At 37.8% G+C, this 25,766-nt stretch overlaps 1 protein-coding gene across 1 annotated transcript; it reads right to left on the bottom strand.

The window, feature by feature from the left end:
• Window positions 1–20,421: 20,421 nt before the first annotated feature.
• LOC118838160 (perilipin-3-like) lies at window positions 20,422–21,429 on the bottom strand. The gene has a single exon (XM_036745386.1). The coding sequence runs from the start codon at window positions 21,427–21,429 to the stop codon at window positions 20,422–20,424; it is 1,008 nt and encodes a 335-aa protein (XP_036601281.1).
• Window positions 21,430–25,766: the final 4,337 nt, after the last annotated feature.

Genomic DNA, 25,766 nt, shown 5'->3' with positions numbered 1-25,766 from the left:
AGCAACGTTAAGGGGTTAACAAGCTTACTTTAATTCAGCATACAAATACCATTCAGTTAGTTCAGGAGAAAAAGCCAGCACCCTGAACTTTGGAGCAAAATGCAAACAAATTACATACATTGACAGACAGACCTTGTCTGATTCAAATCCCAATACATAGTTACCAGAGTTTAACAAAGTCCGGACATCCGGGCAAGCTGGAGGGCTCTTAACTACAGCTGCCTAGAGTCTCCACATCGGCAAGCCACCAAGAGTGAGATCCCTGAGCAAATAGCTCTGTATTCTCTTCTTATACCATTTCAGATGTCATCAAACATCATCTGAATGACCAGAACTTAGGCCTCTATGATTGGCTCTTGAGTTAGCACCTCCCCTTAGTACCCTGGAGATTCACACCCACATAGGCTTAGCACCTAATAGGGGTTTGGGCCTGGGGCTTAGCACCTAGTAAGACTCAATTAAATACACTGAATTAATCAAAGGAAACAAAAGCCAAGCTCTTCAAGGGCACTTGGTTGAATTGAGTGTTAAGAGCCCATTTTGCTTACCAACACAACATAGCTATAAGTGCACATATGTATACACATACACATTTGTGAATATGTTGTATGTGTATAAGCACACATAATATTTATACACAGTATCATCAAGTTTACCATTGAAATGGGAGCATGTTTTACAATGTCCTGATTTTAGCATGTCACCATTGTTAAACAGCACCAAGTCATCTCATGACTGTAAAACAAATCCAAAAAAAAAACCACATATTGCTCCCTGATTCCATATTTTAAGTTAATTTTTCATGGAATGACTTGAGGTGACTAGTAGAATAAAAAAAATAATAATTCCAGGATTTATATCTACCTTGTCAAAACAGAAGAATCAAAACAGTCAGTCCAGTTATCTACACTTCATCAGCAATATTGTGCTATTTTAAGTCCTTTACTTCATAATACTATAATGGCCATTATAAACATGTAGTTGAAATGGTTTACTCTAGGGTCCAGTTGATGTATGTACATAAGACAACTAATTAAAGCATATTGGCTTTAATGCAAGTTTATGGGGTTTATCATATTTTTAAGAAGTCAAAATTCCTTATGTGTTGTATTTTAGGTTCCCAGGTTCAAAGAAGTTCGATTTTGGATAAACTGTGGAACTATTGAGGAACTCCTGTCAGCAAGACAAGGCTTCACAATAAAGCATCAGTTTGGTTATTGCTTTTGAGTGTGGCTGATCTCCAGTGTACCACACTCATAAACATTCTGCTCCCTCAGAGATAGTGAGTCAAAGCACAATTTAATAAAAGCTGCGATAAAAAGAAACAAAGCCAGATTTACTTTGAACAAAAGCCAAATTAATCTGACACTGAAGCATTTTGTCCTCTATGTGAAGGACAGTTAAAATCACGAAATGCTTTTCTCATAAAATTGGAATCATGTATAGATAGATCTATCAGGATAATTGGCTTTCATTTCTGGAGAACTCTTTAAGAGAGAATGAAAACAGAATATTGTCATATAAATTTTAATTATATTGAAATATCAATTATTTGTAAAGCATTTTTTGCTCTGCTCAACTTCTAAACTTAAGCTGTTATCTGCCTTTCCTTTAAATTCCAGGATTTGTAGTTAAGGAAGCCTACTTTTGCTGAATAGAATCTTTCATATTAAAGCTTTCATGAAAGGTTTCATTTAGATCAGTGATGTCAAACTCAGATAGAAATAAGATTCAATTAACCATAGATAAGGATCTCTGTGGGCAACATGAAGACTTAGAAAACAACATATTTGCTTCTTTTTATTTACTAATTAACTTATTGTCTTAAATATTTCCTGAATAAAATTTTAATCTGGTTCAGGCCATAATCAGAAATATAGTGGGTGACATGGTTGATGGTCCACCTGTGATTTAGCCTACTTATAACATAGAAAGTTAATAGTTAGCCCAAGTTGGCATAATTAGAAGATATATATTGCAATGAGAGACTTCAAATAAAATCACATGCCAGAATTTCAGAATCACAGAATCTGAGTCAGAAGGCACCCTAAGGAATCACCTACTCCAACCTGCAACTGCCCTCTATATTATATCTGGCAAGTTATCATCACACAACTGTTTTAAGATCTCCAGGCAAGGGTACAGCTATCATGTACTCCACTGTCTTCTTTTTGAAGAAATGGATAATAAATCAAGTATTAACTCAATAAACTTAAACTACTTATATTTTTATATGGGAAGATGATACATGTAACTCTTGAAGAATCTAAACTTAAAATAATAAGAAAAATTAAGGAGATGAACATAATTTTAGAAATTGAACATTACACAAATAGGCTCCCTAAGAAAAGATTCCCCAAGACCAGATGTATTTACAATGGAATTCTACTAAACCTGTAAGGAACAATTAATACTAATTATATACAAAGTATTGAAAAAAAATAGGTAAAGAAAGAGAGCTACCAAATTCCTTTTAACACAACAAATACGGTTTTAATATATTTACCAGAAAGTGCAAGAACAGAGAAAAAATTTATAAGCTAATTTCCCCAACAAATATTGATGCAGAAACTTTAAGTAAAATAATAAGGGGACCACAGCAACATGTCACATATACATTTTGGCAAAATAGGATTTATACTAAAAGTATAGGACTGGCTCAACATTAGGCAAACTGTCAGCATAATTGACCACATTACTAACAAAACAACCAAAAATATGATTATATCAAGAGATGAAGAAAAAAATTTGTCAAAATACAGCATCTATTCCTATGAAAATATTAGAAAAGATAGAAATCAATGGAGGTTTCATTAAAATAAGTAGTATCTATCTGACCCCTTCCTGGATCACTGTTTGAGGCAGAGGGGCTTGCCTAGCTCAATGAAACTACAAGGTTAGATGATCCACTGAAATGGCAATTGACAAATCACTCCAATAGATTTGCCAAGAAGACCTCATGTACGGTATTAAAATGATAAAAGAAATAACATTGGAAGATGAGTTCCTCATGTCAGAAGGTTTCCAATATACTACTGGGGAAGAGTGGAGGACAACTACAAGTAGATACAGTACTAATATAGCAGCTGGGCCAAAGCTGAAAGGAAGCTTAATTCCATAGGTATCTGATGGCAAAAGGAAAGTCCGATTCTGGGAAGAACAGTATTGCGTAGGTAACTGGAATATAAGATTTGTGAACCAAGGTAAACTAGATGTGGTGAAACAGGAAATGGAAAATTAAACATTGACATCTTAGGTTTCAGTGAACTTAAGTTGTTGAGAACAGATAAATTACTACTGTGGGCAAAAATACCTCAGAAGAGATGGAGTAGCTCTCATAGTCAAGAAAAAGGTGAGAAAATAGTACTGGGGTATAATCTCAAAATTTCTAGGATATATCTTTTCAAATTCAAGGCAAACTATTTAATATGACTGTAATACTAGCCTATGCTCCAACCACTGGTACTGAAAAGGCCCAAATTGAGCAATTCTATGAAGACCTACAACATCTTATAGTAATAACAAAAAAAAGTTAAAAAGTCATCACATTCATAATAAGAGATTTAAATGCTAAAATAGGAAATCAAAAAATAATTGTAATAATAGGCAAGTTTGGCCTTAGAATCCAAAATTAGGCAAAGCAGAAAATAGTAGAGTTTTGTTAAGATAACTTGCTGGACATAAGAAATACTCTTTTTCAAAAATCCAAAAGGTAACTCTACATGCGGAAATCATCTGATGGTCAATATAGAAATTAGATTAATTATATATTTTGCAGCAAAAGATAGATAAGCTCTATGATGTCATTTAAAACAAGACCTGGAGTTGATTAAGGTTGAGATCATGAGGTTATTATTGCCAAATTCAGACTTAAGCTGAAGAAAATAGGGAAAAACTATCAAACCATATAGGTACAACATAATTAACACCCCTTATGAATATGAAGTAGAAGTAATAAATAGATTTAAGGGATTAGATCTAATAGATAGAGTGACTGAAGAACTATGGCCAGAGGTTCATAATATTGTATAGGAGGTAGCAACAATAACAAGCATCACAACAAAAATGTCCCAAAGAATAAGAAGAACAAGAAAAAAAGACTGTCTAATGAGGCTTTAGAAATACTTGAGGAAAGAAGTAAGCAAAAAGTAAAAGAAAAATGGAAAGATATACCCAACCTAATGCAAAATTCCAGAGAACAGCAAGAAGAAATAAGATTTTCTTAAATGAGCAATGAACTAAAATAGAGGAACAATAGAATGGGAAAGACAAGATGTCTCTTCAAGAAAATTAAGAGATATCAAGGGAATGTTTCATGCAAAAATGGGCATGACAAAAGACAAAAGTGGTAGGGAACTAACAAGTAGAAAAGATATTAAGAAGAGGTGGTAAGAATACATAAAAGAACTATATAAGAAAGATCTTAACATCACTGATAACCATGATGATGTCTTTACTGATAGAGAGACACACCTTCTAGAGATTAAAGTCAAGTGAGCCTTAGGAAGCATTTGTTACTTTTTCTTTTTTTAAATTATAAATTTACTTTTTATTTTTAGTTTCCAACACTCAGTTCCACAAGTTTTTGGAAGCATTTCTAATAATAAGACTAACGAAGGTGATGGATTTCCAGCTAAGGTATTTACAATTCCAAAAGATCACACTTTTAAAGTGCTCTATTCAGTAAGCCAGCAAATTTGGAAAACACCACAATGGCACTAGAATGGAAAAGATCAATTTATGTCCCAATCCTAAAAAGGACAATGCCAAAGAATCTTCAAATTCTTAAACAATTGCATTCATTTAGCACATCAACAAAGTTATGCTTAAAATTCTATAAGTTAGGCTTTAGCAATATATGAATCAAGAATTACCAGAAGATCAGGCCAGTTTTTGAAGCAGCAGATGAACTAGAAACCAAATTGCCATGATTTACTGGATTATTGGGAAAGCAATGGAGTTCCAGAGGGAAAAAAAATCTCCTTGTTTCTCATTGACTATATGAAAACCTTTGGCTCTATGATTCATAAGAAAATGTGACAAATCCTCAAAGAAATGAGATCATCTTATTTGTTTCCTAAGGAACCTGTGGGCAGGCCAAGAATCAACAGTTAGAGCCAAACATGGAACAACTGATTTGTTTAGGACTGGAAAAGAAATATGAGAAGCCTATGTATTGTCACTTTATTTATTTAACTTCTGTGCATAGTACATCACTCAAAATTCCAACCTGGACAAATCAAAAGCCAGGAATTAAGGTTGCCATTGGATACATCAACAATCTCAGATACACAAACAATACTACTCTGATGGTAGAAAAGGAGGGTAAAAGAGGAGAGTGTAAAAACTGGCTTGAAGCTTAACATAAAAGAAAACCCTAAGATCTTGGCAACTGGACCAATCACTTCCTGGCAAATAAAGGAAGAAGAAATGGAAGCACTATCAGATTTTATATTCTCAAAGATCACTGCGGATGGTGATTGCAGTCAGGAATTTTTTTTAAAAGATGTTTGCTCCTTGGAAAGAAAGCTATGAGAAATTTTGAGAACATACCAGAAAGCAGAAACATTATCTTACTGACAAAGCCCATATGATCAAAGCTAAGATTTTTCCAGTAGCAATGCATGGCTTTGAGAGTTGCCCTATAGGGAAAGCTGAGTGCTTCAGTATTGACACTCTCTAATTGAGATGCTGGAGAAGATTTTTAAGAGTCCCTTGGCCAACAAGAGGACCAAATTAGTTAGTACTTGAACAAATGAATTCAGAATATTGAAAGTAGAGTCAAATACTGAAGCTCAAGCTTAAATACTTTGGCCAAATAATGAAAAGACAGGACTCATTGGAAAAGACACTGATGAGAAAAATTGAAAGAAGAGGGGATGGTGGAGGATGAGTTGGATGGACAGTGTCGTGGAAACAATGAACATGAATTTGGAAACTCTTTAAGAGACAGTGGAGGATAGAAGGGCCTGGCATGCTATGGTCCATGGGGTCACAAAAAGTCAAACTTGACTGAATGACTGAAAACAATAAGAATAGCAAATCTATCTAAAACCTAGAGCAAACATTATCTGCAATAAGGATAAACTTGAAGCCTTCCCAGTAAGATGAAGGGTGAAGAAAGGATGCCCATCATCACCACTTTTAATAAACACAGTACTAGAAATGCTAGTTAGAAATACAGCAATAAAACAAGAAAAATAAATTGAAGGAAAAAATAGGTAAGGAGGAAACAAAAGTTTCACTCTTTGCAGGTGATATGATGATATACTTAGAGGTCCCCAGTTGTTGTTGTTTAGTTCTGCAGTCATGTCCAAATCTTTGTGAGCCCACTGGGGTTTTCTTGGCAAAGATACAGAATAGTTTGTCATTTTCTTCTCCAGTGGATTAAAGCAAATAGAGGTAAAATGGCTAGTCCCTAGTCTCAATGCTAGTGAGTCTCTGAGGCCGGATTTGAACTCAAGTCTTCGGGATTCCAAGCCCAGTGCTCTATCTGCTGATCTATCTAACTGCCCCCAAGGCAAATAGAGGTTAAATAATTTACCCAGAATCATAGAGCTAATGAATCTGAAACCAGATTTGAACTCAGGTCTTCCTGACTCCAGTCCCAGACTTCTATTCACTAAGCCATCTAGTTACTTCTAGAGAACAGTAGTCAACTAAAAATAAACAAAAACAAACTGAAATAAGTGACAACTTTAGCAAAGTTGCAGAACGTAAAAGAAGCCCACATAAATTATCAGCGTTTCCATGTACTACCACAAAACCAAGCAGGAAGAGATGGAAAGCAAAGTTCCATTTAAAATAACTACATAAAACATATAATGCTTGGGAGTCTACCCAAACCCAGGGACTATAGAAAAATGCTAGATGTCAAAGCAAACTGAAGTAATGTATAAACACAATTATAAAACACTTTCTTACACAAATAAAGTCATATCTAAATGATTTGAAAAATGTTCATTGCATACTGCAGAACGAGCCAGTATAATTAAAAATGACAACAGTACCTAAATTAATTTGCTTATTTAATGCCACTTTCTCCTTTTTGACTCTTCAAAGTTTCGACATGTGGGTACTGCATACACCAACAATAATCACACAATGTTCGTTTTAGCTGACAAGCCTCATGTATTGCCATGATCGGAAAAGAAAAAAAATCTGTTGGCAAACTTTTTTGTCTTAAGTTTCTGAACTTAGTGAAACAGGAAACATCTTGCACCCATTCTCAAAGCCTTTCAAACTGCCAGAGTTGTAGGCCTAATTATCAAAATAAGTTTCCACAAAATTTTGAATAACTTCAAGAATTTCCCAAACTTCTTTTTCTTTGCTGTTTACATTCTGATGAAATATGTGTATGTGTATATGTATATATATGTGTGTGTGTATATATATATATACACACACACATATATGCTTCTAAATATAGCTATCTTTTTTTTCCAAAATGGAATCTTACCTTTTGGTTATTTACATTTCTCATGGTAGTAAGAAAATGTGATTTTCTTCCCAAGATACTTCTGAAAAAGAGTGACTTTCAAAATTTTCTTTTCCCATTTTCCTCCAAAAATGAAAAAACCTCCAATGTAATTGGGGTGGGGGTAGTTGTGGAGAGTAGGATGGGAAAAGAAAATACCTACAGCAACTCCAAGTGTACCAAGATTATTTAAAAAACCACCCCAATAGATGCTTAATCATATATTTCCTCAGAAATAATCACATCCTTCCCCACAATGAAATGTTTATCAAAATCTAAATTTTGGTACCCAAAGCATTACTAAAATTGCATGTTGTTTATTTGCAGTGTAGTTATAAATGGAAAAATAATTTGATGAATTATTTCTAGAAAACAAGACAAAAACCCTGAATGCTTAAGAAGTTCAATAGATTGATTAATGCCAACTGGAGTAGTGCAGTTTTAAAGGTTGCATAATCAACATAAAAGTACTAAACTCTTAAAAGATTTTGAACTTTTATCCCAAGACACTTTGGGCATGGTTCTTTACTATGGGTGGTTATTTTAATGGGTAATATAAAGATCTTAACTTAGCAGTAGTATTAAAAAAAAAAACCTGAAGTACGTGAAAAGCTTTACTCTTATATCAGTAATCACCAATGGAAGGAAAGATAAAACCACCTTTAAAGTATGAATTTAAACAGAGAGTTGAAATTTCCCATTCCAAGTTCTGATCCTGGGGGGCAGAGCCAAGATGGTGGCTGGAAAGCAGGGACTTGAGTGAGCTCCCCACCACATCTCTCCAAAAACCTATAAAAAATGGCTCTGAACAAATTCTAGACCTGCAGAACCCACAAAATAGCAGAGGGAAGCAGGGATCCAGCCCAGGACAGCCTGGATGGTTACTGGATGAGGTCTATCATGCACAGAGCAGAGGGGAGTGGAGCCCAGCGTGGGGGGTGGCAGGACCAACCAGACCAGGAGCCAGGTGGAACCAGCCTTAGCACCCTGAATCAGGGAGCTGTGGCAGTTACCAGACTTCTCAACCCACAAACACCAAAGACAACAGAGAAGGTTAATGGGAAAAGCTGTGGGGGACAGAGTTCGTGTTTGGCCACTACCCCAGGGGAAGCGGGGGTGGTGCAGCTACAGAACTACAGCTGCAGTTACTTCCAGCCCCAGGCCCACCTGCTGGGAGGAATTAAGTGGCAGATCAGAACAGGAGTGCAGAGCCTGCTTAAGATTTGCATCAGGTCCAGGTTGGTGGTTTTTGAGGAAGGAGGAATGCTGGTGTGGCAGAACTGGCTGTATAGAAATAACTCTGAAATCAACAGCTGATCCCCTCAAGCTTGGAACAAAGTACTCTTTGCTCTACAAGCAGTCATACCCCGACGAAAAACTCAAGGGTCAAGTAAGTTGGCTGAGAACGTGGCCAGGCAGTGAAAATGCACTCAGATTCAGTCTCAGACTGTGGAATCTTTCTTTGGTGACAAAGAAGACCAAAACATACAGCCTGAAGAAGTCAACAAAGTTAAAGAGCCTACACCAAAAGCCTCCAAGAAAAACATGAACTGCTCTCAGGCCATGAAGAGCTGAAAAAGGATTTGGAAAAGCAAGTTAGAGAAGTAGAGGAAAAATTGGGAAGAGAAATGAGAATGATGCAAGCAAACCATGAAAAATAAGTCAACGACTGCTAAAGGAGACCCAAAAAAATACTGAAAAAAATATTGAAGAAAACAGCACTTTAAAAAACAGACTAACTCAAATGGCAAAAGAGCTCCAAAAAGCCAATGAGGAGAAGAATGCCTTGAAAGGCAGAATTACCCAAATGGTAAAGGAGGTCCAAAAGACTACTCAAGTTCTGATCCTTCCTTGAATTAAGTTGTTGATTATCATGTCTTTCTTAACAATACAGTGACCACTAGAAAGGGGGTAATATTAGGAGGGCTTACTAAGACTTTTAACTGACAAGTCAAAAGCAATCTTGTGTTCAAGGGTTTCTTATAATTGTTTAAGTTTTGAAACCTTGAGGGGGGCGGAGCCAAGATGGCGGCTGGTAAGCAGGGAATAATGTGAGCTAGGTACGGACACCCTCCAAAAACTTATAAAAAATGGCTCTGAACCAATTATAGGACGGCTGAACCCACAAAACAGCAGAGGGAAGTAGAACTCCAGCCCAGGACAGCCTGGATGGTCTCTGGGTGAGGTCTATCCCACACAGAGCTCGGAGCTGGGAGCTGGGAGCTGGGAATGGAATGTAGCAGAGCCCAGCCTGAGCGGCGTGGACCATCCAGACCAGAAGCCGGGCGGAAGGGGGCCCTAGCGAACTGATTCAGTGAGCTGCGACAGTTACGAGACTTCTCAACCCACAAACACGAAAGACTGCGGAGAAGGTTAGTGGGAAAAGCTGTGGGAGTGGAAGGAGTTCGTGGTTTGGTGGAAAGCGGAAGTGGGGCAGCTACAGCTGTTGTTACTTCCGGCTCCAGGCCCACCTGGTGGGAGGAATTAAGTGGCGGATCAGAGCAGGGGTGCAACAGCCTGCTGAAGATCTAAGCCCAGTCTGGACTGGGGGTTCTTGGGGAAGAAGTAGTGTGGGTCTGACAGAGCTGGCACCTCCCCCCCAAACTTGGAACAAAGAACTCTGTAATCTACAAGCAGTCGTACCCCACTGAAAAACTCAAGGGTCAAGTTAGTTGGCTGGGAATATGGCCAGGCAGCGAAAACGCACCAGAATTCAGTCTCAGACTTTGCATTCTTTCTTTGCTGACAAAGAAGACCAAAACATACAGACAGAAGAAATTAATAAAGTCAAAGAGCCTACAACAGAAACCTCCAAGAAAAACAGGAACTGGTCCCAGGCCATGGAAGAGCTCAAGAAGGAGTTGGAAAAAGCAAGTTAGAGATGTAGAGGAAAAATTGGGAAGAGAAATGAGAAGGATGCGAGAAAACCATGAAAAACAAGTCAATGACTTGCTAAAGGAGACCCAAAAAATACTTGAAAAATACACTGAAGAAAACAGCACCTTAAAAAACAGACTAACTCAAATGGCAAAAGAGCTCCAAAAAGCCAATGAGGAGAAGAATGCCTTGAAAGGCAGAATTAGCCAAATGGAAAAGGAGGTCCAAAAGACCACTGAAGAAAATACTACTTTAAAAATTAGATTGGAGCAAGTGGAAGTTAGTGACTTTATGAGAAGTCAGGATATTATAAAACAGAACCAAAGGAATGAAAAAATGGAAGACAATGTGAAATATCTCCTTGGAAAAACCACTGACTTGGAAAATAGATCCAGGAGAGATAATTTAAAAATTATTGGACTACCTGAAAGCCAAGATCAAAAACAGAACTTAGATACCATCTTTCAAGAAATTATCAAGGAGAACTGCCCTGATATTCTAGAGCCACAGGGCAAAATAGAAATTGAAAGAATCCATCGATCGCCTCCTGAAATAGATCCCCAAAAGAAATCTCCTAGGAATATTGTTGCCAAATTCCAAAGCTCCCAGATCAAGGAGAAAATACTGCAAGCAGCCAGAAAGAAACAATTTGAGTATTGTGGAAACCCAATCAGAATAACCCAAGACCTGGCAGCTTCTACATTAAGAGATCGAAGGGCTTGGAATGCGATATTCCGGAGGTCAATGGATCTAGGATTAAAACCTAGAATCACCTACCCAGCAAAACTGAGTATCATGCTCCAAGGCAAAATATGGATTTTCAATAAAATAGAGGACTTTCAAGCTTTCTCAGTGAAAAGACCAGAACTGAATAGAAAATTTGACTTTCAAACACAAGAATCAAGGAAGCATGAAAAGGTAATCAAGAAACGGAAATTGCAAGGGACTTACTAAAGTTGAACTGTTTTGTTTACATTCCTACATAGAAAGATGATGTGTATGATTCACGAGACCTCAGTATTAGGGTAGTTGAAGGGAATATGCATATATATATGTTTATGTATATATATAAGTGAATGTGTATGTATGTATGTATCTATGTGTATATGTATGCATGCGTATGTAGGTATATATATATATGTGTGTGCTTTTATATATGTATATACATATATATGTGTGTGTGTGTGTATATATATATATATATATATATGTATGTAAAAGAGAGAGAACAGACACAGGGTGAGTTGAAGATGAAGGGAAGATATCTAAAAGAAATAAAATGAAATTAAGGGATGAGAGAGCAACATACTGAGAGAGGGAGATAGGGAGAGATAGACTGGGGTGGATTATATCGCATAAAGGTGGCAAGAGGAAGCAGTTTTGTGGGAGGAGGGGAGAGGACAGGTGAGGGGGGAATGAGTGAACCTTGCTCTTATTAGATTCGGCCTGAGGAGGGAATACCATACATACTCAGTTGGGTATCTTACCCCACAGGAAAGAAGAGGGAGGAAGATAAAAAAAAATAAAAGGGGGGGGATGATGGAGGGGAGGGCAGATGGGGGTGGAGGTAATCAAAAGAAATACTTTGGAAAGGGGACAGGGTCAAGGGACAAAATTCAATAAAGCGGGATGGGTTGGGAAGGAGCAAAATGTAGTTAGCCTTTCACAACATGAGTATTGTGGAAGGATTATAAATAATGATGCATGCCTGGCCTAGGTTGAAGTGCTCGACTTCTTAGGGAGGGTGTGTGGGAAGGGAAGAGGGGAGAGAATTTGAAACTCAAAGTTTTAAAATCAGATGTTCAAAAACAAAAAAAAAGTTTTTGCATGCAACTAAAAAATAAGATACACAGGCAATGGGGCGTAGAAATTTATCTTGCCCTACAAGAGGAAGGGAAAAGGGGATGGGAGGGGAGTGGGGTGACAGAGGGGAGGGCTGACTGGGGAACAGGGCAACCAGAATATACTGCCATCTTGGAGGAGGGGGGAGGGTAGAAATGGGGAGAAAATTTGTAATTCAAACTGTTGTGAAAATCAATGCTGAAAACCAAATATGTTAAATAAATAAATTAAAAAAAATAAAAAAAAAGTTTTGAAACCTTATCGAAGGCATGAAAAGAATATACACACTTAGAAGTCAATGGATGCAATAACTTATTTAATTAAATGACTCAATTCAAGTCTCAATTTTTTTTTACTATTTTGGGACCTTAAATCTTTACACCTCAATTTCTTTGTATGGAAAGTGAGAAAATTGGAGTAAATTATCTCTAACAATTTTCTCTGACTATATCCTTTGATATACATAAGAGTATTGATTCTCAATTGAGTTATTTTGATGAGCCTATTTGTACAGATATAATTTGTTTGATGTAAATTAATCTTTCTTATAAAAAGGCTTTTATAAGAAAATTACAAGGAACTATTTTTACCTTTTCCACATTCTTGAAATTCATTAATACATAGGTCACAATATCCTCTAGAAAGTTCATTTATTCTATTCAGTATAAAACATTCTCTTATATAACTATTAAATTTGACATTTGAATTAGAAATGCCAAGAAATCCAGAAACATGAGCCCTATCTGTACACTGTGCATGGCCTTCATATTTGTCAAAGGTAATGGGAATAAGTATCACTGAGAGGTCCTGTTAATATGTCTGGAACACAATAAATAATACACTATGAGGGCAATTGTACATTGACAGAGGATGTAATAAGCAACCATCTCATCTCATTTTAGGCATTATATCATGAATGTATGATGCTCATGGGAAACACATTAGGGAAAATATTTGTTTGATGACCATGGTGCAGCTGCTATCATAAGACAATAGAAAAATACAAAACATGAAAATAAAAACATAAAAATGAACTGTGTACAATTTCCTGATGTCTCCATGAAAGGGGAATGGCACTAATGCAATTATGACATTTGCTTTCATCTACCTATTTAAAAAAATCTTCTCCATTCTAATCAGTCTTACTGAATCTCCATGGTATTCTGGTTAATTGCACTGCCATTAATCTGGCCTAGACCCTTATCATTCAGTTCAATTCCCTTGGAGTTCTATTGCTTTAAATTACCCTCTTTATCTGACTTTTCACTTAAGGTCAATCCTCATTCCTTTCATGGTTGTTCCTAGGAATAAAAATCACATCACTTCAAAGGCTGTGCTGCTTACCCAACTCCGACACTGCTTCCCAAAGCTCCAAGTGCTTTTCTTTTATTGTCGGTTTGAAGTTGAAACCTCACACTATTTCCCTGTTTCTGATGCCGGCAAACACAATCATGCTGGGGCCACTTATAATTATAATGCTTATTAGTATTTTGCACTAATATCTCTTTTATCTGAAGAGCTTTGGGTACTTGACAATCATCACACAGACCCAGAGTCACCTCCTACTCCCAACCCCCAGTGAGATCAAGGCTGGTTGAAGAGTTATATTGAGATAAACTGAAGTGAAATTTAACTTAAGAAAAGGTAATTGCCAAGCTTTTGACGGAGTTAACACCCCTTACCTTTGTTGTCTGATTACTTGTGTTTATACCTGCAGGTGACCATGGCTTCCTGGTGTTTTACCAATGAAAGAAACTTGCTCCATATTTAATAAGAAATATTGAGCTTATTAAATATAAAACAAGCAAATGCTTATCCCTTTCCCCTCCTACACATCCTCATACAACTTTTAAGTATTAATTACAAATGGGTTGTCAATTTCCTTTAATAAAGGACATTTTCACATCATGAAGATGAAATCATAGGCCAAAAAACTCCACAAACTACAACCACCACTACCAAGTTCTTTATTTCTCTCAACATAGATTTAATTCTTAGGGACAATTTATGCAGGGTCAAATGAATTTTTGATCACACAAAATTTGACCAAAATAATTTTTAAATAAGCCTGACAGCATATGAATATACTTTTTTTCATTTAGTATTTTATTTTCCCCAGTTACATATAAAAATAATTTTAAACATTCATTTTAAAAACTTTTGAATTGCAAAATCTCTCCCTTACTCCCTCCCAAACTACCATCATTGAGAAGGCAAGCAATTTGATATTGATTATACATGTTTAGTCATGCAAAACATTTCCATAATAGTCATGTTGTGAAAGAAAACAGAACAAAAAAAACCTCTCAAGAAAAGTAAGGAATGTAAATACACAAGCACATATATACATACATACATGCATATATATGTGTGTGAGTGTGTGTGTGTGTGTGTGTGTGTGTGTGTGTGTGTGTATGCTTCAATCTGTGTTAAGACACCATCAATTTGTTCTCTGGGGTTTGATAGCATTTTTCCTTCTAGTCCTTCCGAGTTCTCTTGCTTGGATCATTGTATTGCTGAGAATAGCTAAGTCATTCATAGCTGATCATCTTACAATATTGCTGTTACTTTGCACACAGTACATTTCACTTTGCATCAGCTCACTTAAATCTTTCCAGGTTTTTCTGAGAACATACTGCTCTTCATCTTACATAACACAATAGTATTCCATCATCATGACATACCACAACTTTTTCAGCTATTCACTAACCTATGGGCATCCCTTCAATTTGCAATTCTTTGGACTAGAAAAGAGCTGCTGTAAATATTTTTGTACCTATAGTTCCTTTTCCCCTTTTCTCTTTATCTCTTTTGGGATACAGATTTAATAGTGGTATTGCTAGATCAAAGGGTGTGAATGGTTTTATAACCCTTTGGGCACAGTTCCAAATTGCTCTACAGAATGGTTGAATCAGTAAATGACTCCACTAAAAGTGCATTAATGTGGCACTTTTCCCACATCTCCTCCACTATTTTTCATTTTCCTTTCCTATTCCATTGGCCAATCTAATGGACTGGAAGTAGTACCTCAAATTTGTTGTAATTTACATTTCCCTAATCAATAGTGAGTTACAGCATTTTTTCATAAAGCTATAGATAGCTTTGATTATTTTATCTGAAAACTTTTGATATCTTTTAATCATTTATCAATTGGGTAATGGCACTTATTTTTTTATAAATTTGACTCAGTTCTCTGTATGTTTGAGAGATGAGGCCTTTATTAGAGATATTGCTTTAATTTTTTTTCATAGTTACTATTGTTAACTGTATTTCCCTCTGTCCTATTCCCCATTTATTTCTATTATTACTTTATCCTTTCACCGTGTCCCTCTTCAAAAGTGTTTTGTTTTTGACTACCCCTCCCCCATCTAGCATCCTTTCTATCACCCTCTTCTTTTATTCTCTTCTGCTCTTACTTTCTTAAAGTGTAAAATATAATTCTATACTCAATTTTGTGTGTGTGTTATTCCTGCTTGAGCCCATTCTGATGAAAGTAAGGTTCACTCACTTCCCCTCACCTCTGAGATTTATGCCTCTAATGTAAAAGTTACTTCTTGCCTCTTTTGTGTAAGATAATTTACCACTTTCTACCTCTCACTTTACTTTTCTCTCATTACATCCCTCCTCACTCCTTAATTTATTTTTTTTGTTTTATTCTTTCATATTCAACCTCTGTCTATATAAGTTACGATGTTATCTTTCCAAGTAGGAATGAAAACAGTTGAACTTTGTTATGTCCCTTATAATTTCACTTTCATGTTTACCTTTCTATACTTCTCTAGTGTTGAAATTGGAAAGTAAAATTTGCTGTTCAGCTTTACCCTTTTCATCAAAAATACCTGAAACTCCTCTATTTCATTGAATGCCCATTTTTCCTCCAGAAAAATTAAACTTAGTTTTGCTGTGTAGGTGACTCTTGATTGCAATCCTAGCTCCTTTTCCTTCCAGAATATCATTCCAAGCCTTCCAATCCTTTAAAGTGGAAACTGCTACATCTTATATTATCCTTAAGGTGGCTCTACAATACTTTCTTTTTTTCTTTCTGGCTACTTGCAATGTTTTCTCCTTGACCTGAGGTCTGGAATTTTGCTCTAATATTCTTGGGAGTTTTCATTTTGGAATCTCTTTCAGGAGGTGATCAGAGGATTCCTTAGATTTCTATTTTACCCTCTGGCTTTAGAACATTAATTTTCATTGATTATTTCATGAAAAAAGATGTCTACACTCTTTTATTGATCATGGTTTTCAGCAAGCCCAATAATTTTTAAAATTACCTCTCTTAGATCTATTTTCCAGGTCAGTTTTTTTTCCCAATGAGGTATTTCACATTGCTTCTATTTGTTCATTCTTTTGTTTTGGTTTTGGTGTTTCTTGATTTCTCATAAAGTCATTTGCTTCCATTTCCTCAACAATAATTTTTTAAAAATTATTTTCTTCAGTGCGTTTTTATACTTCCTTTTCCATTTATCAAATTCTACTTTTTAAGAGTATTTGTTTCTTTATCAGCAAATTTTTCTGCTTCTTTTTCCATTTGGCCAACTCTGCTTTTTAAAACATTCTTCTATTCATTGGCTTTTTAATACCTCTTTTGCCATGTGGCCCAGTCTGCTTTTTAAGTTGCTGTTTTCTTCAGTACTTTTTTGTCTCTTTTACCAAGCTATGGACTCAGTTTTCATGATTTTCTTGAATCACTCTCATTTCTCTTCCCAATTTTTCCTACATCTCTCTTACTTGTTGCCATATTCTTTTTAAGCTTTTCCATGGCCTGAGACCAATTCTCATTTTTGTTGGTGGCTTTAGATATAAGAGCTTTGACTTCATTATCTTTTGAGTGTGTGTTCTGATCTTCCTTGTTACCATAGTAACTATCAATGGTCAGAATTTTTTTTCTCATTTTCTCAGCCTATCGCTTGACTTTGAAATCTTTGTTAAAGTAAGGCTCTGCTTCCTCTGCTTCCAGGATGGAGGGCACACTATCCCAAGTTTCAGGGGGTTTGTGCAGCTGTTTTCAGAGATACTTCTAGGGACTTATAAGTGTTCATTTCTTTTAAGGTGGTATGGTCTTAGGAGAGGTGTTTACTACTGTCCTGGCCTGAGTTCTGCTCTGTGAACTACCAGAGGCACTCTCTTCTCTTCTGGAACTGTGAGTAGGGCTTTCCCTCCCCTGTGGCTGCAAGCTCTGGTGTTTTAGTGCTCCTTCTCACCCTAGGACTACCACCCTGGACTGCAACCCCAATCTGAGTATGGGCAAAATAACAGAGTCCTGCTGCTAGTGCTCACAAAGAGATCTCAGTAATATCCTTCTGACCAGTTAAACCCTTTACTATCTGTGGGATAAAACCTGCTCCTGGTTTTCTTGGGCCAGGACTGTACTGGTGCAGCCTGTGCTAGACTGTACTCCACTCTCAGTCATATGTGACAGATCTGTCTGTGACATCTGTGGGCTGAGTGGTCTGTAAACCACAACTGCTGCCACTGACCCAGTTGCCCAGAAGTTCCCTTTGGGACTCCTGATGTCAGGTCTACGCCTGCATAGAGTGTTGTACTGAGCTTCCCTCCCACCCTGGTGTAACAGATCCTTCCTGCTGATCTTCCAAAGAGTCTTGGGCTCAGGAATATATCTTAATGTTTCTGACAAACCACTTTTGTAACTGAAATCAACTTTACATCTGATCAGAATATATATTTCCATCTACTTTATATGGCATGATACAAGATTTTTTAAGTGGCTATCTATATCTATTGTTCATCTATCTATCTATCTATCTATCTATCTATCTATTCCACTTGTCAACTTTTTATTTTATTTTTTATGATTTCTTTTTTTATTTGATTTTTTTTAGTTTTCAGCATTGATTTCCACAAGATTTCAAGTTACAAATTTTCTCCCCATTAATACCCTCCCCCCACCACTTCAAGACAGCATATATTCTGATTGCCTCATTCCCCAGTCAGCCCTCCCTTCTATCACCCACCTTCGCCTCCACCCCATCCCTTTTCCCCTTACTTTCTTCTACGGCAAGAGAGATTTCCATGCCCCATTGCCTGTATATCTTATTTTCCCATGGCATGCAAAAAAAACCCCTTTTTTTTCAAACATCTGCTTTTAAAACTTTAAGTTCCAAATTCTCTCTCCTCCTCCCTCCCCACCCACTCTCCCAAACAAGGCAAACAATTCAACATAGGTCACACATGTGTCATTATGCAAAACACTCCCATAAATAGTCATGTTTTGAAAGACTAACTATATTTCCCTCCCTCCTATCCTGTCCCCTTTTATTCAGTTTTCTCCCTTGACCCTGTCCCTTTTCAAAAGTGTTGGCTTTTGATTACTTCTTCCCACTATCTTCCCTCCCTTCTATTGTCCCCCTTTTTAATTCCCTTCCCCCTACTTTCATGTGGGGTAAGACACCCAGTGGAGTGTGTATAGTATTCCTGCCTCAAGTCAAATCTGATGAGAGCAAGATTCACTCATTCTCCTTTACCTGCCCCCTCTTCCCTTCCAACTAACTGCTTTTTCTTGTCACTTTCATGTGAGGTAATTTACCCCATTCTATCTCTTCTTTTCTCCCTCTCTCAAAATATTCCTCTCTCATCCTTTAATTTGATTTTATTTTTTGATATCATCCCTTCATATTCAACTCACCCTGTGCCTTCTGTCTATGCATATATATATATATATATATATATATATATATATATATATACAAACATACATACATATATGTGTGTGCATGTCTATGTGTGTGTGTGTATGTATGCATGTATATTCCCTTCAGCTATCCTAATACTGAGGTCTCATGAATTACACACTTTATCTTTCCATGTAGGAATGTAAACAAAACAGTTCAACTTTAGTAAGTCCCTTATGATTTCTTTTTCTTGTTTACCTTTCCATGATTCTCTTGATTCTTGTGTTTGAAAGTCAAGTTTTCTATTCAGCTTCTGATCTTTTCACTGCAAAAACTTGAAAGTCCTCTCTTTTGTTGAAAATCCATATGTTGCCTTGGAGCATGATACTCAGTTTTGCTGGGTAGGTGATTCTTGGTTTTAATCTAAGAATTGACCTCTGGAATATCATATTCCCAGCCCTTCGATCCCTTAAAGTTGAAGCTGCTAGATCTTGTATTATCCTGATTTTCTTTCCACAATACTCAAATTGTTTCCTTCTGGATGCTGGCAGAATTTTCTCCTTGATCTGTTAGCTTTGGAATTTGGCAACAATATTCCTAGGAGTTTTCTTTTTGGGATCTTTTTCAGGAGGTAATTGGTGTATTCTTTTAATTTCTATTTTACTCTCTGGCTCTAAAATATCAGGGCAGTTCTTCTTGATAATTTCTTGAAAGATGATATCTAGGATCTTTTTTTGATCGTGGCTTTCAGTTAGTCCAATAATTTTTAAATTATCTCTCCTGGATCCATTTTCCAGGTCAGTGTTTTTTTTTTCCCAATGAGATATTTCACATTGTCTTCCATTTTTTCATTCCTTTGGTTCTGTTTTATAATATCTTGATTTCTCATAAAGTCCCAAGCTTCTACTTGCTCCAATCTAATTTTTAAGGCGGTAATATTTTAAGTGGTCTTTTGGACCTCCTTTTCAATTTGGTTATTTCTGCCTTTCAAGGCATTCTTCTCCTCACTGGCTTTTTGGAGCTCTTTTGCCATTTGAGTTATTCTATTTTTAAGGTGTTATTTTCTACAGTATTTTTTGGGTCTCCTTTAGCAAGTCATTGACTTGTTTTTCATGGTTTTCTTTCATCACTTTCATTTCTCTTCCCAATTTTTCCTCTACTTCTCTTACTTGCTTTTCCAACTCTTTTTGAGCTCTTCCATGGCCTGAGAGCAGTTCATATTTTTCTTGGAGGCTTTTGATGTAGGCTCTTTGACTTTGTTAACTTCTTCTGACTGTATGTTTTGGTCTTCTTTGTCACCAAAAAAAGATTCCAAAGTCTGATTTTGAATCTGGGTCCATTTTTGCTTCCTGTTCATGTTCCCAGACAACTACTTGACCCTTGAGATTTTTTTTTTTAATTTTCAATGTGACTTTATTGGCATAATGTGAAAAATATACAGAGTGCAGTTATTAAGTATGAACTGGCAGAAGACCGTTCACCATGAATCTGAAAGTATCAACCTGATTCCATATCTTATTTCAAGATTTTTTTTCTTTAAGGAATGCCATTGCCTGTGATGGGATATTGAGAGGGGGAAAGTGGTCCTACACTTCAACCAGAAGGAATACTACCTTCTAAGAAACAAAACAATTCTTCTATAATTCCCTGGGCTTGAGTGAGCTGGGCCAGATGATGCTGGTCTAGATCTTCAAACCTATTATTTAGTGAAAGGGTGGTGTAAAGCTCGTGCATGTTATGAGAAACCTGTTGGAGCTTGTCTTGTATTTGTATACTGCTTGAGAGACCTTGGACTTGACACATGAGGTCCCTGAAGTCCGACTCAAATTTCAGAGCAATGATACGGGACATGGCCAGAGTCTGGATTTCCAAGAGCTTTGTACTGCCATCGACATTTTCGGACAGGCTCCTACTCCACTTGATCCACAGCTGTAATAGGGCCATATAGCGATTCTGCCCATCCTCAGAACCTTGCCTTCTTTGGTAAGTCCATTCAATTGCTTCATAGAGGTGGTACGAGAGGTTTCTCATGTTGTTCTTGGCCCCTCTGATATTTTCCAATGCATGCTTATATGCCTGGGGCTGGAGGTGGCTTGGCAGAGAACCTAGTGATGTGAAGTAGGCTGTGCCTTTGGAAGACATGAGTCCAAAATAACCTCCATCTTCCTCCTCATTTGGTGAGAGTGGGAAGTATTTGTCCACAGTCATTTTTAATTGTTCTAGTGTTTGTTTCTCCTCTTGGATTCCCGACAAGATTTTCTCTTCATTAGACACAGACCTTGTGCTCACATTACTGATGCTTATGGCATCATCCTTGCTCGAGTAACCACTACTGGCATTCAGTAATGAATCACTTTCTTTTGATGGTTGTGCTTTGTCAGGTATGATCTCTTTAGATGAAGGTGGTATCTCCTGTGGTACTTGTGGTATGCTCATTCTCTCTTGGTTGATAGGCTCACTTGAAGCTTTGGCAGTAATCCTAGCCACAATCTCTTTTGCATCAATAAGTATCTCGGGGACAGTCTTCTCCGTCTGTGATGGGCTTGTTCTGGTTTCTGCAAGATGGAGAGTCTCTTTTCCAATAGTGGATATATGGTCCATGCAAGACTCCTTTATGCCAGTAGCAGTGATATGCCTCAAGCTATACCCAGCCCTTTATTCTTCCCAGTCCAATCTGTATTAACACCCCAGCTAGCAGATTCTGTGGGGGCGTAAGATGCACAGGCTGCTGGGACCCAGGAGGCTGCCGGGAAAGCACAGGTTCTTTTTATACCTGGGCTCGGCCTGAGAGCAAGGGCTGGCCCAGAGTCACGCTCCCCGTTTTTCCCACATCAACTGCAAAAGGAAAGAGCTTTTATATTTTTGATTTAAATTTATTTATTTAACATATTTGATTTTCAGCATTGATTTTCACAACAGTTCAAATTACAAATTTTATCCCCATCCCCACCCTCCCCCCCACTCCAAGATGGCCCATATTCTGGTTGCCCTGTTCCCCAGTCAGCCCTCCCCTCTATCACCCACCTCCCCTCTTATCCCCTCTTCCCTTCCCTTCTTGTAGGGCAAGATAAATTTCTACGCCCCATTGCCTGTGTATCTTATTTTTTAGTTGCAAGCAAAAAATTTTTTTGTTTTTGAACATCTGATTTTAAAACTTTGAGTTCCAAATTCTCTCCCCTCTTCCCTTCTCACCCACCCTCCCTAAGAAGTTGAGCAATTCAACCTAGGCCACACATGTATCATTATGTATAACCCTTCCACAATACTCATGTTATGAAAGGCTAACTACATTTTGCTCCTTCCCAACCCATCCCGCTTTATTGAATTTTCTCCCTTGACCCTGTCCCCTTTCAAAAGTGTTTGTTTTGATTACCTCCACCCCCATCTGCCCTCCCCTCCATCATCCCAACCTTTTATTTTCTTTTATCTTCCTCCCTCTTCTTTCCTGTGGGGTAAGATACCCAACTGAGTATGTATGGTATTCCCCCTCAGGCCAGATCTGTTGGTAGCAAGGTTCACTCATTCCCCCCTCACCTGCCCTCTCCCCTCCTCCCACAGAACTGCTTACTCTTGCCACCTTTATGCAAGATAATCCACCCCATTCTATCTCTCCCTATCTCCCTCTCTCAGTATGTTGCTCTCTCATCCCTTAATTTCATTTTATTTCTTTTAGATATCTTCCCTTCATCTTCAACTCACCCTGTGTCTGCTCTCTCTCTTTTACATATACATATATATATAAACACACACACACACACACACACACACATATATATATATATACATACACATATATACATACATATACACATAGATACATACATACACATTCACGTATATATATACATAAACATATATATATGTGTGTGTGTGTGTGTGTGCATATATATATGCATATTCCCTTCAACTACCATAATACTGAGGTCTCATGAATCATACATATCATCTTTCCATGTAGGAATGTAAACAAAACAGTTCAACTTTAGTAAGTCCCTTGCAGTTTCCATTTCTGGATTACCTTTTCATGCTTCTCTTGATTCTTGTGTTTGAAAGTCAAATTTTCTATTCAGTTCTGGTCTTTTCACTGAGAAAGCTTGAAAGTCCTCTATTTATTGAAAATCCATATTTTGCCTTGGAACATGATACTCAGTTTTGCTGGGTAGGTGATTCTAGGTTTTAATCCTAGCTCCATTGACCTCCGGAATATCACATTCCAAGCCCTTCGATGTCTTAATGTAGAAGCTGCCAGGTCTCGGGTTATTCTGATTGGGTTTCCACAATACTCAAATTGTTTCTTTCTGGCTGCTTGCAGTATTTTCTCCTTGATCTGAGAGCTCTGGAATTTGGCGACTATATTCCTAGGAGATTTGTTTTTGGGATATATTTGAGGAGGCGATCGGTGGATTCTTTCAATTTCTATTTTGCCCTGTGGCTCTAGAATATCAGGGCAGTTCTCCTTGATAATTTCTTGAAAGATGGTATCTAGGCTCTTTTTTTGATTATGGCTTTCAGGTAGTCCAATAATTTTAAATTATCTCTCCTGAATCTATTTTCCAGGTCAGTGGTTTTTCCAAGGAGATATTTCACATTGCCTTCCATTTTTTCATTCCTTTGGTTCTGTTTTATAATATCCTGATTTCTCATAAAGTCACTAGCTTCCACTTGCTCCAATCTAATTTTTAAAGTAGTATTTTCTTCAGTGGTCTTTTGGACCTCCTTTTCCATTTGGCTTATTCTGCCTTTCAAGGCATTCTTCTCCTCATTGGCTTTTTGGAGCTCTTTTGCCATTTGAGTTAGTCTGTTTTTTAAGGTGTTGTTTTCTTCAGTGTATTTTTCAGTATTTTTTGGGTCTCCTTTAGCAAGTCATTGACTTGTTTTTCATGGTTTTCTCGCATCCTTCTCATTTCTCTTCCCAATTTTTCCTCTACTTCTCTAACTTGATTTTCCAAATTCTTTTTGAGTTCTTCTATGTCCTGGGGCCAGTTCATGTTTTTCTTGGAGGTTTTTGATGTAGGCTCCAGCCCAGGACAGCCTGGATAGTCTCTGGGTGAGGTCTATTCCACACGGAGCTGGGAGCTGGGAGCTTGGAACGGAGTGGAGCAGAGCCCAGCCTGAGCGGCATGGACCATCCAGACCAGAAGCCGGGCGGAGGGGGCCCTAGTGCCCTGATTCAGTGAGCTGCGGCAGTTACCAGACCCCTCGACCCACAAATACCAAAGACTGCGGAGAAGGTTAGTGGGAAAAGCTGCGGGAGTGGAAGGAGTCCGCAGTTCGGCTTCCAGCCCCGGGGGCAGTGGAGGTGGGGCCGCTACAGCTGTTGTTACTTCCGGCTCCAGGCCCACCTGGTGGGAGGAATTAAGTGGCAGATCAGAGCAGGAGTGCAACAGCCTGTTGAAGATCTAAGCCCAGTTCGGGTTGGGGGTTCTTGGGGAAGGAGTAGTGCGGGTCTGACAGAGCTGGCACCTCCCCCCCAAACGTGGAACATAGAACTCGTTAGTCTACAAGCAGTCATACCCCACTGAAAAACTCAAGGGTCAAGTTAGTTGGTTGGGAATATGGCCAGGCAGTGAAAACGCGCCCAGATTCAGTCTCAGACTTTGGATTCTTTCTTTGGTGACAAAGAAGACCAAAACATACAGCCTAAAGAAGATGACCCTTGAGATTTTTGTAAATGTATGACTGCGTGTAGACTAGAGAGTACTTTGTCCCAAGCTTTAGGAGCCTTGTGCTGCTGTTTTAAGAGCTATTTCTACACAGCAAGCTCTCCCACACCAGTGCTTTTCTCCCCCAAGAACCACCAACCCAGACAGGGACTCAGATCCAAGTAGGCTCTCCACTGAAACCGCAGCTTAATTCCTCCCACCTGATGGGCCTGGGGCTAGAAGCAACTGCAGCTGGAAGGAGTTCCAGAGCTGTACCACTTCCATGTCCCCTGGGCAGGGGCCCACCTTACACTTCTTTCACTCTGTTCTAGCAGTTCTACTCACTAACCTTCTCTGTTGTCTTTGTTGTTTGTGGCTTGAGAAGTCTGGTAACTGCCACAGCTCAACAATTCAGGGCCCTGTGTCCTGTTCTGCCAGGCTCCCAGTCTGGTTTGTGCTGGCATGGCCCACACTGGGCTCTGCTCCGCTCTGCTCCCAGTTCCATATGATAGACCCTTCCCCGCAAGCATCCAGGGTTTACTGGGCTAGAGCCCTGCTTCCCTCTGTTATTTCTTGGTTCCTGCAGCTCTAGAATTTGTTCAGAGCCATTTTTATAGGTGTTTGGAGGGACCTAGAGGAGAGATCATGAAAGTCCCCACTTTCCAGCTGCTATCTTGTCTCTGCCCCCTTAATTCTTCATTGTAAAGTAACAGTCAACAGGTATGTTAATTAACTAAGATGCCAAGTAGGATGCAATTTCTTTTGTCTTATCATAAACTTGTGACACTAGCAAAATTCACATATTTATGTTTTCATAACTATCTGAAACATTCTAAGACATACTCTGTGAGTTTTGTGAAACAATCCTTTCTTTCACCAACTCCAAATCTTAAGAATATTCCAAGCATCACTAAAAGTTTCCCCCCTCCTCCCAGAGTTGTAAAGGTCAACACTGTAATTCAAATTTACTGATTAAGTTCTTCTTTTATTTTAAATCAATATGGAAAACATAGCTACCTCCACTGGAAATTATGTTTTACCAACAATAATATTATATTTTTAGCTTTTTACTGAGAAGTAAAATTTTCCCCCGTAATGTGATACCTCACTTTATTTTTCTTTAGTCAGACTTTACTACTTAAAGATGTCAAATTATGTTCTAAACTTAGAAATTCTAATTTTGTTCCTTGTAATATGCTAAATTAAAGTCAATTGTCCTTAGTATAATCTTGTCAGGAAAGTTGGTGATTAGTTTCATTTTTGGATATAAATCTTAAAAATAATATAACCTTATCA

The sequence above is a fragment of the Trichosurus vulpecula genome, chromosome 1, assembly GCF_011100635.1.
Source record: "Trichosurus vulpecula isolate mTriVul1 chromosome 1, mTriVul1.pri, whole genome shotgun sequence".
Classification (NCBI taxonomy): Eukaryota; Metazoa; Chordata; class Mammalia; order Diprotodontia; family Phalangeridae; genus Trichosurus; species Trichosurus vulpecula.
The sequence above is the reverse complement of the archived record's forward strand: the minus strand, read 5'-3'. Positions and strand labels throughout refer to the sequence as shown.